This window comes from Leopardus geoffroyi, chromosome D2 (genome assembly GCF_018350155.1).
Source record: "Leopardus geoffroyi isolate Oge1 chromosome D2, O.geoffroyi_Oge1_pat1.0, whole genome shotgun sequence".
Taxonomy (NCBI): domain Eukaryota; kingdom Metazoa; phylum Chordata; class Mammalia; order Carnivora; family Felidae; genus Leopardus; species Leopardus geoffroyi.
Window position 1 is genome coordinate 68,592,369 of NC_059334.1, and position 13,294 is coordinate 68,605,662.

At 44.5% G+C, this 13,294-nt stretch overlaps 1 protein-coding gene across 6 annotated transcripts in view; it reads left to right on the plus strand.

Moving 5' to 3' along the window:
• Nucleotides 1-13,294, plus strand: part of RBM20 (RNA binding motif protein 20) — a 196,894-nt gene that overhangs the window by 123,611 nt on the left and 59,989 nt on the right. The window contains exon 1 of one of the 6 annotated variants that reach the window (XM_045438877.1): nucleotides 661-1,125. The exons of 4 other annotated variants lie outside the window; for them this stretch is intronic. In XM_045438877.1, coding sequence (XP_045294833.1) covers nucleotides 1,043-1,125 — 83 coding nt within the window. In that variant the 5' untranslated portion in view covers nucleotides 661-1,042. Of the gene's footprint in view, nucleotides 1-660; nucleotides 1,126-12,099; nucleotides 12,541-13,294 lie in introns of those variants that run through there. One more of the 6 variants, XM_045438881.1, reaches the window with a different exon arrangement.

Below are 13,294 nucleotides of genomic sequence, written 5' to 3' on the forward strand. Positions count from 1 at the left end.
CTGGTTTGTGGCTTCTGTCAGGTGCTTTGTGGGGTTTTAGCAGCATCCCCCCAGTTCTGACAGACAAAAATGCCTCCAGCACGCCCTGCAGGGGGGAATCACCACTGTGAAGAGCCTCTCTGAGCAGAAGGCAGTCCATTTGGAGTATCTGGGTGCCTCAGCCAGTTAAGCGTCTGACTTCGGCTCAGGTCATGATCTCATGGCTCATGAGTTCGAGCCCCGCATCGGGCTCTGTGCTGATGGCTCGGAGCCTGGAGCCTGCTTCAGGTTCTGTGTCTCCCTCTGTCTCTGCCCCTCCCCTGCTCACACTCTGTCTACCTCTCTCAAAAATAAATAAACTTTTTTTTTTAAGTCCATTTTTCCACTGAAAAGCATTATTGCAGTTACCACTGGGCGGGTGATACGATGGGTCACCTCTCTCCATCTCCTGCTCCATAAAAATAAAAGCAAGAAGGGCAAGCTGTTCAGGAGGTTGGCTGGCCAGGAGTCAGTGTGCAGTGCTGTCTGATGTGGCTGCATTGCTAAATGTCCTTTTGGGCACCTTGAGGACCAGACCGTTGCCTGTGAAAACCCAGAGTAAAAAAAGAAGCAAACAAACCAACAAACCACCATCACTCCCACCACCACCAGGGAACCATAGGAAAGGAAACCGGGACAGGAGGGAGGCTTTGGAATTTTATTTAAAATGGCTGCACGATTTGCACAAGACCCCCTCCTTCCGAGGCGCTCTCAGGAGGCCTGTCTGTGCAGAGCTGGCTTGGGTGTTATGTGAAGAGGCTGAGAACATGTGGCATAAACATCGACTGATATTGTTTGCCATTTAGCTCGGCATGTGTAATGCAGCAGGAATGGCTCCTGGCGGCATGTGACTCCCCTGCCAGCCGGGTGTGCACCGGGGCCACTCTCTCTCTGTCGCTTGCTCCCTCGCCTGCATTCCCCCTCCTCTGCCCCTTCCCAGACTCGTGAGAGTTTAAGTGGACGCTTGTCATGATTGGCAAGCAGAAAGCCGGTAGAATGTCACTGGAATTTTCTAGGGAGGCACATGCGTGACGCCCAAAATGACTCCCGGCTTCGGTGGCCTCAGGTGAGCGTTCGATGCCAGGCGCCTGGGTCTTTTTCAGAAAGGTAAGGTTGCATGACATCATCCTACCTTTCCCCCCAGCACAAGAAGGAAATCGAGGGTTTTCTTTTTACTCTCTAGTCCGGGGCGGCACTTCTGACCATGTTCTTGGCGCTAAGCATCTGTGCATGAGTATGCGATTTGTCTGTATCCCCACCCCCTCCTGTTAAAAAAAAAAAAAAAAGAATTGTAATAAATGATTCACAACGGCAGGGTAACATGTGACCTAAAACAGCTCCCCATGACCCCAGCGAAATCAGCGATCCCAACGTCAGCAAGTCTAGATGCTCTTTTTACTCTGGTTACTAAACTCTTATAAAGAAAAGTTGAGTGGCCACCGGGGAAACAGATCGCGTTATCATCAGACCTGAGGGAGCGGGCATTTTCGGAATCCCGAAACCTTATGAATGATGGGGTGTGTGTGGGGGGGGGGGTCTCATAAGGCGGAGGTGTTTGGTGTTGATTGCTGGAATTTGTCAGCGATGGAAAATGAACGTTCGAAATGTCTTGTGTCTGCCGAGTGCCGTCAGGCTCATGACCCGGGAGGGGAGCACGGTCTTAGGATTCGGAAGCACGGGACATTTTGCCAAGAAAGAATGCTTGAAAGTTGCTTCTAAGCACCTCTGAAGGACCCACAATACGTGTTTCAGCAACTATTAGGTATCGTTAAGTTAAATTTCAAAACAAAACTATTTTCATAGTCCCCAAGCAAGCAAGCAAGTGTATAAACATCTGTCGTGAGGTTCAGGGAGCACATTTGGACATGACTGTGCTGATCTGTGAGTAGGCTCACGCACAACCAAACATGACTCACCTCGTTTCTCTGTCTGATGCAATTAAAAGTCTCCTCGACACGTTTGGGACAGGAGCACTGGTTTTCTTCTGGCAAGTGTGGAAAAGCAAACCCATACTCGTAAAATGGCGTGTAAAATAGTGTGTGTGATGGATCCTACCTCATGGGAATTTTTTAACCTTCAAAAAAATGCATCATGTAGCTTTCATTGGTTTCTGCCTTATATGTGTTGGAATCTTTTTTCTTCTTCTATGTTGCACATTCTTTGCAAAGATGTCAGAAAACTGAAGGGTAGATATTTTCACACACTTGCCCCTCCCCTGCATGCATCCACTAACAGCTGCCACGTATGATTTTGTGGAATTTGATATTTTGAACGAATGACTTCCTTCTTTTCCATAGTAATATAATAATCAATTTTACCATAGAGGACTCTGTACATGTCCAGCGTTGACTGCTCCTAATTAGCAATGCATGGGGTAGCAGAGGAAAGTGCCGGAGAGCAGTTTTGAGTGAAAGAAGAGTCAGCCGTCGAATTTTAACCATTCTTTCTTGCTTCAGCCAAGGCGGTCCTCAGTCTCCGTGGATCTTAGCCGCAGGTTTAGTTTGTGGTGAACTGAGAAAATACTAGAAAGGCACGTGCAGACGTAACCAAGATGGCTGCATCTGACGGCTGCTGCTTTTTGTCTTCTATCTTTTCCCTTCGGTAGCTTTCCTATGGCCACAGCTGTGTTAAATGGAGACAATAGCCAGAAGTAACCTACAGATAATATTCTCTGCCTTGGGTGGCACCTGTGATTTGTTGTCTGTAGTCAGAAAGGTATGTGTCTTAAGGCACCAGAAACTTCATCAACATTGGGAAATGGAAGCTTTCTCAAATAAATAGTTCCATGGTGTATTTATAATGTTCCAACCTTAATATTCTCATTTGCTCTAAGGAATTTAACAGAATTAAATAGTGCATGATCCCAACACACATAGGAAATGTATGCCTCATACTTCACAATGAAACGCTGAGCATACACGTCCAAGACCTCCGTTCCCATATGCTTAGAGGCGGTCATAAATTCAAGTGAGTTGAATAAGTATTTGTTTAGTGCCTCTAATTTGCCCGGCACGGAGCCAGGCAGACACTCAGGAATTTGAAAGATTTTAGGACGTGGATGAGGTCTTCAAGGTGTTTAAAATTTAGAAAGCTAGGGTCACCCGTAGCAATCATCATCTGGCTGTCTACAGCAGAAACTATATGCGTACTGTGGAGAAAGTCTTGCCACAAAAAATATTTATCAAACCATGTGAGAGATGCTTCAGTGTATAGCTAAGAAAAATCGGTTGATTGCCCACTGTGTTTGTGGGCTTATAAAAAGTTCAGTGTTTATTCTTAAGTATAATTGAAAACAAATGGTCATGCTGCTTGTGGTGACAAAAATGGCTTGTGTGGCTCAAAGTAATGAAGAACAGATTGATTCTATTCCTTTATAGACTGTGAAGACTTTGCTTCACAATAGTTCTCCTGGGGAGCTATTAAAAATCCCAGTGTCAGGGCACCTGGGTGACTCAGTTGGTTCATTGTCTGACTTTGGTTCAGGTCATGATCTCGGGGTTTGTGGGTTTGAGCCCCACGTTTGGGCTCTGTGCTGTCAGCTTGTCAGTGTAGACCCTGCTTCAGATCCTCTGTCCCCCTCTCATTGCCCCCGCCTCTGCTTGTGCTCTCTCAAAAGTAAACATTAAAAAAAAATCCCAATGTCTAGGGTGAATCAGAATCTATGGAGATATGGTCCAAGCATTAGTGTTTTAAAAACACCCCAAGTGATTTCAATGCCACCACGTTTGAAGTTTAACAATAAAGATGATTTGTCAAACACTTTTTGTTAGCATAGGGTGAGTTTGGAAGGTGGACTTTCTCCTGATATTTCTCATAATGTTGCTTGACTGAAGAATTTTTGACATTCTGGAGTCTGATCCTTCTATTTTCTGCATTGGTGAACTCAGAGTGAATGGAGCTTGCTTTTTTCCTATTCAGCAATCGATAACGTGACGCTAAGCCAGTCAACGAACTAATTCGATTGCCGGAAGTTTTATGAACCCAGAGTGTTTTGATTCCAGGAGGCCAAATATTGTTGAACATGTCGACTGACTCTCTTAAAGGAAGGTAGGTAGAGTAGTGCAAGTGCCCTGGATGTTACTCTTGCAGCGTCTGAAACCCCTGTGAAAAAGGGGGCCCCTTGTTGGTGTATTGGGTGCCTAGGAGATAGAAGAGGCTTGTTGTTTTTTTTTAATTTTTTTTCTTAATGTTTGATTTATTTTTGACAGCAAGAGAGACAGAGCACGAGCGGGGGAGGGGCAGAGAGGGAGACACAGAATCCCAAACAGGCTCCAAGCTCTGAGCTGTCAGCACAGAGCCTGATGCAGGGCTCAAACTCACAGACCGCGAGATCATGACCTGAGCCAAAGTCGGACGCTTAACCGACTGAGCCATCCAGGCGCCCCAGGTGTGGCTTGTTAAAAATACAGTTGTTACCGAATGCTTTGTAACTCACCATTGATTCTTGGAGTTGTAAGGTAGATTCAAGATAGTCTAGTCCAGTGGTTCTCAAAGTACAGCATCAGTATTGCTTGGACTTGTTAGAAATGTAGGGGCGCCTGGGTGGCTCAGTCGGTTGAGCGTCCGACTTCAGCTCAGGTCACGATCTCGCGGTGGGTGAGTTTGAGCCCCGCATCGGGCTCTGTGCTGATGGCTCAGAGCCTGGAGCCTGCTTCCGATTCTGTGTCTCCCTCTCTCTCTGTCCCTCCCCCATTCATGCTCTGTCTCTCTCTGTCTCAAAAATAAATAAACGTTAAAAAAAAAATTAAAAAAAAAAAAAAAAGAAATGCAAGTAAATTCTCAGGCCCCTGCCCGGACCTCCTGAGACAGCAGCTGGGGGTGAGTCCAGCATCTGTGTTAGGAGAAGCCTTCCCAGTGCCCACCTAACTCTTGAAAACCACTGCCCTCATTTCACCTTGTCATTTTACAGACAGGTTTATTTAGTGCAGATTAAATGCCTCTCTCTGAAGTCACCCAGAGCTGGGGGAGGGGGAAAGGCTAGAAACTCCGATCTCCCAGGACAGAAATCTATCACTGTACCATGACCAGATGAATTTGACTTTTCCTTGTGCCATCAATGACAGCTTTAAGAAAACACCCACCATCCTAAAATCATAAGGCATAAAGGGACCTTAAAAATGTTTCATCTGACCCTCCCATTTCACAGATAAGAAAACTAAGGTCTACAGGGTGAAATGACCACAATCAGATGTGTAGTTATTGGGGGCAAAGCCTGTTTAAGAAGTAGGTCTACTTACGAGCCAAACAGTGCTACCCCACCCAAACTACCCCACACTGCCTCTTCAGCTTCGTATAGACTTCTAGTATTTGGTTTAAGTCACATTGGTTAAAATGTTCAGGCTAATAGTCAGACAACTCTGGGAAGAGAACAGCTGTATTGATTGAGAATTTTAATTTTTAAAAATTATTCTGAAATTTTATTTTGATTTAAAATTGCCTTGGGGGGGGTGGGGTGGCGCCTGGGCGGCTCAGTCACGTTAGGCCTCTGACTCTGTCTCAGCTCAGGTCTTGATCTCAGGGTTGTGAATTCAAGTTCCGGGTTGAGCTCCATGCCGGGCATGAAACCTATTTAAAAAAATTATAACAATAAAATAAATAGAATAAAATTGGCTTGCATTTTATAACCATCCTTGTACATTTACCAGAAAAATCTCAGTGATATAAATTACTGAAAATAAAGTTAGGAGAACATAGGGGCCATTCCCAGAGCATGTGTTTTATCTCAGAATCATGTAGATTAGACACTTACATCTTCTCAGATCACACACTAAAATCGCATTTTCTTCAGGTTCAGTTAAAAGGAAACACTGTCTATTTGTTGAATATTTTAGAATTTTGTACTCTGTGTGGTTGTGGTATTTACATAATTCTGATGGTGGTCAGAGACTGAATCTAATCCATATTGTCCACAGAGCTTCATCTTTAAAGCCTCGTAGCAACGCATATATGAAACATTTAGCCAGGAAGCCAAATTGAGAATATGATACACAACTACTAAGTCCACACACATACGCATGGAACAGTTGTGTACTTGTACAGAAGTGTTTAATGGTTCCACACACCAACCACGTACCAGGTACTGTGACATGAAATAGAACACATAATTCCTGCCTTCAAAATAATCACGGGGCAGTGAGGACATCAGATGAGCCATTGAATGGACGATTATGAGAGAGGGTGGTAGGAGCTAGAAGAGAGTATAGTTGAGGCTACCGGAGCAGCTGGGCATTCTGGGGAATCACAGAAGGGACATCAGCACACACTGGATGGGGGCAGGAGTCAGAGAAGGCTGCCTGGAGGAGGTGCCATCTGAGCAGCATGTTGAAGGACCCTGAGGGGGAATAGGCAGAGGTTTTCCAGGGAGAGGGAACAACGTATGCGAAGGCATTCATGTTTGTTTGCGTTGTTGTCCTTCAGGAGGGCAATTTTGGCCTATAAACCCCTAAACACTTCATTTGCATGTATAAACATTAACATTTGGTGCCTTGGGGAACTTGTATAGCAGTTTTTAAATATACATTTCAAACAGCTTGTTTTTCCATCTCAAAAGACTGAGCTTCTCCTGAAAAGTTTGTTGGTTGAGAGGTTACCCTATTTTATGTTACTGAGAAAACAAAGATCTCTCTTAACCCCAGAAGTCAATCTAACTCCCTTAATTTTAGCCTGCACAAAACCAGTGAAATTCTGCCCAACATGAATTTTCTGAAAAATTGTGTCTCAGGCAAACCCAACTCCAGCCCTGAAAGAGATTTGAGCTGAATTTCACTGTAAAAGGCTCCTTTGGTCTGTGGAATGCCTTTGTATAGAACATCTTATAATGAGGCACTTTTGGTATTTGGATCACTGAATCTTCGTGGACAGAGTCAAGAGAGCCTCTTCTTGTGCTAAACTGCCCAGGAGAACAGGAATAGAAGAAATTAAGTTATTTCATGCTGATTGGCCTGCAACACATATTATCTGAGCCACGTATATGACAATAGTTTCTTAAAAGGTATTTCCGGTAGCTTATAATCGCTTAATTTGTGAGACGTAACAATAATAAATTATAAATTGTAGTATTTTGCATTTATTGTATATCAGTTACATACTACATGATGTTATTAACATCATATATAGTATATACAAATAACGATCTATTATTAAATAGTGTTTATTTATAATATTTATGTTATGATTTAATATTATTTGATTCTGTCATCAGCATCAGCTTGCTTTACAGAGTGCTTGCGTATCATGTTTGTTCTTTATAGCCACTTAGCAGGGCAGAATTATTATCTTGACAGATGAGGAAATTAAACCTGAGAGTTCTCAGATTTCAAAGGTGGAGGAGATCTTGGAGGTCCTTTCATCCAGCTTTTCTCATTCTACATAAAAAGGGAAACTGACTGGCCTCCAGTCCCACAGGGAGCAAGCAGCCGCTGTGGTACCTGGGTCTTCCAATTTCCAGTTCAGCAATTTTTTTTTTTTTTTTTTTTTCACTTCACCATACACCACCTGCAGGCCCTACTGTGTTAAAAGAAACTTGAGAGAATGTGCATTTCTTTCTTTAGGAGAAATACTGCTGAACCCCGTCCTACACGCTGGTTTATGAGCACACACAGGTATAGATAAGTCTCTTATTTTTATACTTTATTCTATGTTTAGAGAGAGACAGACAGATCGATAAATAGACGCACCACACGTGGATGTCACTAGGGAGGTAGAGGTGGAATTAGACTGGGCAGAGTCTCAAAGGGGACTTCCCCTTTATCTGTATAGTTTGGGGTTTTTTTAAATAAAAAGTATCTGAGGGGAAAAAAATTACCATCATCATAGCATTTGTTAATTTGAGGTGATGGGTAGGCAGTGAACTTGTAAAGATGATAAAGATTTGTTATATTCTTCATATTTTTAAGGTTTTAAAGTTGAAAACAAAGCCAAACGTGAATATTAAAAATAAGTTACGACCTACAGGACTATCATTTTATAAAGGGTATTTTAGGGGCGCCTGGGTGGCGCAGTCGGTTAAGCGTCCGACTTCAGCCAGGTCACGATCTCGCGGTCTGTGAGTTCGAGCCCCGCGTCGGGCTCTGGGCTGATGGCTCAGAGCCTGGAGCCTGTTTCCGATTCTGTGTCCCCCTCTCTCTCTGCCCCTCCCCCGTTCATGCTCTGTCTCTCTCTGTCCCAAAAATAAATAAACGTTGAAAAAAAAAATTATAAAGGGTATTTTAGGGGCGCCTGGGTGGCTCAGTCGGTTAAGCCTCCAACTTCAGCTCAGGTCACGATCTCACGGTCCGTGAGTTCGAGCCCCGCGTCGGGCTCTGGGCTGATGGCTCAGAGCCTGGAGCCTGCTTCCGATTCTGTGTCTCCCTCTCTCTCTTTGCCCCTCCCCCGTTCATGCTCTGTCTCTGTCTGTCTCAAAAATAAATAAACGTTAAAAAAAAAAAATTAAAAAAAAAATAAAGGGTATTTTATTTTACTTATTTATTTTAAGGTTTTTTTTGTTTGTTTGTTTTTGAGAGAGAGTGAGAGCAGGGAGGGGCAGAGAGAGGAAGACAGAGGATCCGAAGCGGCCTCTGTGCTGACAGCAGCGAGCCCGATGTGGGGCTCGAACTCACGAACCGTGAGATCGCGACCTGAGCCGAAGTGGGATGCTCAACCGACTGAGCCACCCAGGTGCCCCAAGGATATTTTAAAGAAAGAAAACTGGTACAGAAGAAGGAACAGAAAAAGAAACGAATACATGGTTCTTGGTGGATAAGTTGACATTAATTCTGTCTCTGCTCTAAGTCTTTCCTGTTATGACATTAGCAGAATATTTCTTCTTTGCTCTGCATTTGCTACACCATCGGTTCCCTTGTGCACATTTTGAGCACTTCTAGTAACTCCAGCAGGAAAGTCAGGCCTCTCTTGTGAGTTATGGAACCGCTAGCGGCCCCTTGGTGACTGCACGTCCCTGGTTCTGAGAATCTTCTGATGAAAGTGGAACAGAGTACAATGGTACAGAAAACTGTTCATTTAATAACACCAAATGTGTTATTTAAAATAAAATCTTAAATCATTAACCAAACTTATTGTGACAGTCATTTTACATATCTGCATTTGTCGTACCATTATTTGTACACCTTAAACTTACACGATGTTAATATCAATAAAGCTGGTGGGGCACCTGACTGGCTCAGTCGAAAGGGCATGCGACTCTTTATCTCAAGGTTGCGAGTTCGAGCTCCACACCGGGTGCACAGATTACTTGACTAAAAAACTTAAAATTGTATATCGATAAAGCCAGAAAAAATAAAATAAAATACATTGGGAGAAAAACCACAGAATAGAGGAAAATTCTTTATATTTTAGTACCTTTAAACAAACAAACCAAAACCCCTGTAAAACAAATCACATCCAAAGAAATAGAGCCAGGAATGTGGTTTTAGAAGCGCCCTTTAATGAACGTGTAGGCAGAGGGTAGAATCCTGGCCTGAAGTAATACCCTGCTCCGCATCCCTTATTTGCTGGATGCCTTCGGGCATTCTGGAAGACCTTTTTTGGTCTCAGTCTTTGTAATGTAAACCAGAAATGGTCATATCTGACTTTCCTTCCCATTTGGTCCTCCTGGAAATCAGATAGCTAATGAGGTGAAAGAAAACACTGATTAACAACCTAACTAAAAAAACCTGGAACGGGAGAGAGATGGTAGGATTATCATCGCTGTTACGAATGCCTCCGAGACGCGCCACGCTGTTACAGATCACTCTATGTCATGGCTAAAGCCCACACGTGGGATAACGCCAGCATTGACCCAGTAATCTTGATGTTACTCACAGAGTAACATCCGGTAGTTCTGTCGTTACCAAGAAGAGCACTATCAAAAAATGTATGACCTCCTTCTTCTCACAAAGGAGAAGACTAGAAGCCACATTAGCCCTGAGGAATGAGGAGACACGGGGTCCAGTCCCGCTCTTCTCTAGCCAGCTCTGTGACTTGGGGTGATCACATATGACACCAGCTTCACTGGGTTTCACTTCTTTCCTCTGTAGGATGAGTGCATTAAACAGAAACGGTCTCTAGGGCCTCTTCTTGCTCTTAACATTTGTGACAGTTAGCTAGAGTTTGAACCTTAGCTCCAATATTACCTGGTATCATCATTTTTGTCTTTGTAACCTGGCCTTTAGGGACTGTTCCCGGTGGTTCACGTCCTGACCTAGCTTGTAAGTGTTACAATAGAGTCAAGAATTTACGATTTGAAGTTCGGCTCCCAGGAGACAATGGAAGGGCAGGACTCAGCAGTGCCCCGGCCCTAAGCATTGCCCTTTATTTGATTTGGCCACACAGTGAAGGTGTGACCAAACCTGGAAAACGTTCTCTCACCTGGTCATGAGCTCTCTTGCCTGGATTCTATTTTATATCTTAGCACATGAGAAGAAATGACACATTCATTGCTTGGCCTGGAAAGGGAACTGTGTTGAAGTGGAAATGAATTTAAATCCCTGCTGGGTTATCTTGAAAGATCCTGTGCTTAACTGAAAATGTGTCCATTCAGGTTGGCTTAGGCACTGCTGTGCTCTGGGCTGTGGTTCCTGGCTTCTGCTTCCGGGTGGCTGAACATTACCAGGGTAAAGCTCGCTGTGAGTCCACACACATCTATACGGCTGAACTTCAGTTGCGTCCGTCTTTGTTATTAATCCACAGCCCTTTACGTCTGTTGCTGACTACTTACCAGTTTACCCAGCAGCTGCTGTTAGCTCTCTCTGTTCTCCCCAAGTCCCAATCCACACTCCTGCTTCTTCTCTCAGCGGGTTTCCACCCTTGTTTTTACTTCCCTCCTGTCCATATTTACATCTCTCTGTGTTTTCCTCTTCCATCTCTATCTGTCTGCCCTGGCAGAGCTCACCTGCCATGTGCACTGATGATACCGGTGATGGCAACGGTGATGGAGATAGTATTAGTGATGGTAATGGCAATCATAACGGTGATGGTAATAGCGATACCAATAGAGATGATAATGCTGATGGAGTGACATGGGTGATGATAATAGAGTGACAATAGTAATGGTGGTGGTAAAGGTGATGGTAACGGTGATGATAATGGTGATGGTAATGGTGATGGTAATATTGATAATGGTGATGGTAATGGTGACGACAGTAGGGGGTTGTAATGGTGATGGCAATGGCAGCAGTGACGGTGATGGTAATAGTGATGCTCAGGGCTATGACGATGGTAGAAAGACTAGTAGCAGTAACAGTTACTGATACGTTGTTTCGTGAATGCTTACTGTATGCTAGGAACTATGAAGAATAATTTAGGCACAACTCTCGGGACAAGCCCGTTGCTCAGGCGTAGCCATCCCAGCTTTAACGATGAGGACCTTGAGGGTGAGAGAGGATTAAGTATTTGCCCCCAGCCCCCAGCTCACAAGTCGCAAACTGGAATTCAAACCCATTTTGACACAAACTCTGAAACCTGTGCCCTCAGCCTCTGGTGCTCCTTCCCATCCCTGCCTCCGTCCAGAATGCAGAGCACAATCATATTGATATGGCTGCTACTCCATAAATATGGCTAAACTGATTTTAACTCATCCCACCCCGAATCCTAGTGGCAATGAGATGATCTGCAAGGACTTGAGTGACAATATTACTTCCTCTGTAGAGGAATGTTTTCAGAAAGGGAAGGGTGTGTTGTGATCACACAGAGAATGTTCTCTTTCCGATAATGTTCTGGACATCTGTACAGCACCTAACAGTTTGCAGAGGGGTCTGGCAACTCTTTACTTAATCCCATGTCAATCCTCATAACGTAAACAAGAAAAGATTGTGACTTCTCTTTTTAGAGTTGAGGAAACCGAGGCTGGAGTCTGTTGTCCACTGTGACCCAGCTGACAAGCCTCACGTTATGCCTAGAACTCACGATGCCTGATTCCTACCCCCGTGTCCTACAAGGCAGTCCACAGCCCAATTGGCACTCACTCTATACCCTCCTTTGCTCCACATGAATGAAGACTAAGAACCATTGTATTTTTAATAATGATTCTTTTCTCCTAACAGGATAATTAATGCCTTTTATAAAGCCAGCTCTTAGTGTAGCAGAAATGGCCCATTAGGTGCTGGGAAACAAATGGTGTTTCAGTCAGCTAGAAACTGTCCCCTGGTGAGGGTCACGGCATTATATCCCCTGCTCACAGGAGCACCTGTGTGGCCAGAGCTGGATCTGTGTACCTGTAAAAGGTTGTTGTGTATCCCGTGCCCTTGTGGGGACTTTACTCGTGCACCCCATTCACACCCTGGCCTACTGACCATGGTACAGGCTCCTATTCCACCAAGAAGGGAGGAGCATTCTGTGTCTCAAACTTCCAAGAAGCAGGTGTCTCTGGTCGGCAGATAATCCCACCAAAGTGGCTGCCCAAGTTTCCCCTGCAGCGACCCTGGAGCTCCAGCTGCTGGGGCCTTATGGTCAGTCCACTGTGTAGAGGAACCTGGACAGTGACAGGGAACTCTTGAGTCAACGCGGTGCCATGGAGGGGAACCATCTGGATTAAAAACAGACGTTCAGGTAGGTTGGCTTTCTTATTACATTATTTTTATTAAGCAAATAAAGGAAATGCATTGATTCTTGTACAGAAATGGCCAAGCAGATACAGGGGATACTGGCTCCAAGTATCCCTCTGAGGTCATTCAGGAGCTGCCCGTGCCGCTGTTCCCGGGCCAGTGTCTTTGGGTCGGCTTTATTCTCAGGCAGGTTTACCTTAAGTGGTGCCTTAAATTCAACCAGTATAGCAACTCATTCATGGCAGGACCAAAGAGTGCCTGTCTTCCAGAAGTTCCAACAAAATGTCAGGGAGTGTCCGTCCTTGAGCCAGTCATTATGGCCAGGGGCTCTGATTGTCCAGGTTTGTGTCACATTGGGTGGAGATTACCGTCCCGTTTCGTAGATGAGAAAATTCTGAGTGTCAGAAAAATTAAGCGATGTTCCCCCATCATACAACCCATACAACCAGTAAGAGGCAGCTGGAAGCCTGAGTCTCCGACCACAGCTCACCCTACAGCTACCTTTCACCAACAGTGGATGCATCTTTGCATCTGTAGCTAGATCAGTGAGTCCAGAATGTTTGTCTTTGTTCAGAGTTCGGGGACAGCCCTTGAGACAGCCTTTTCTTTCACTTACTACATTTCTCTAAGACATCTGAGGCTTGAACCACTTCCTCTTGTGCCTTACTGTTTTTGTGCTTAGGCGGTTTCAGAATACTCAACACCCTCTGTGTTGCTCTGTCTCCCCTGCGATCTCAGGAAGGTTGTCTTTGTTCATC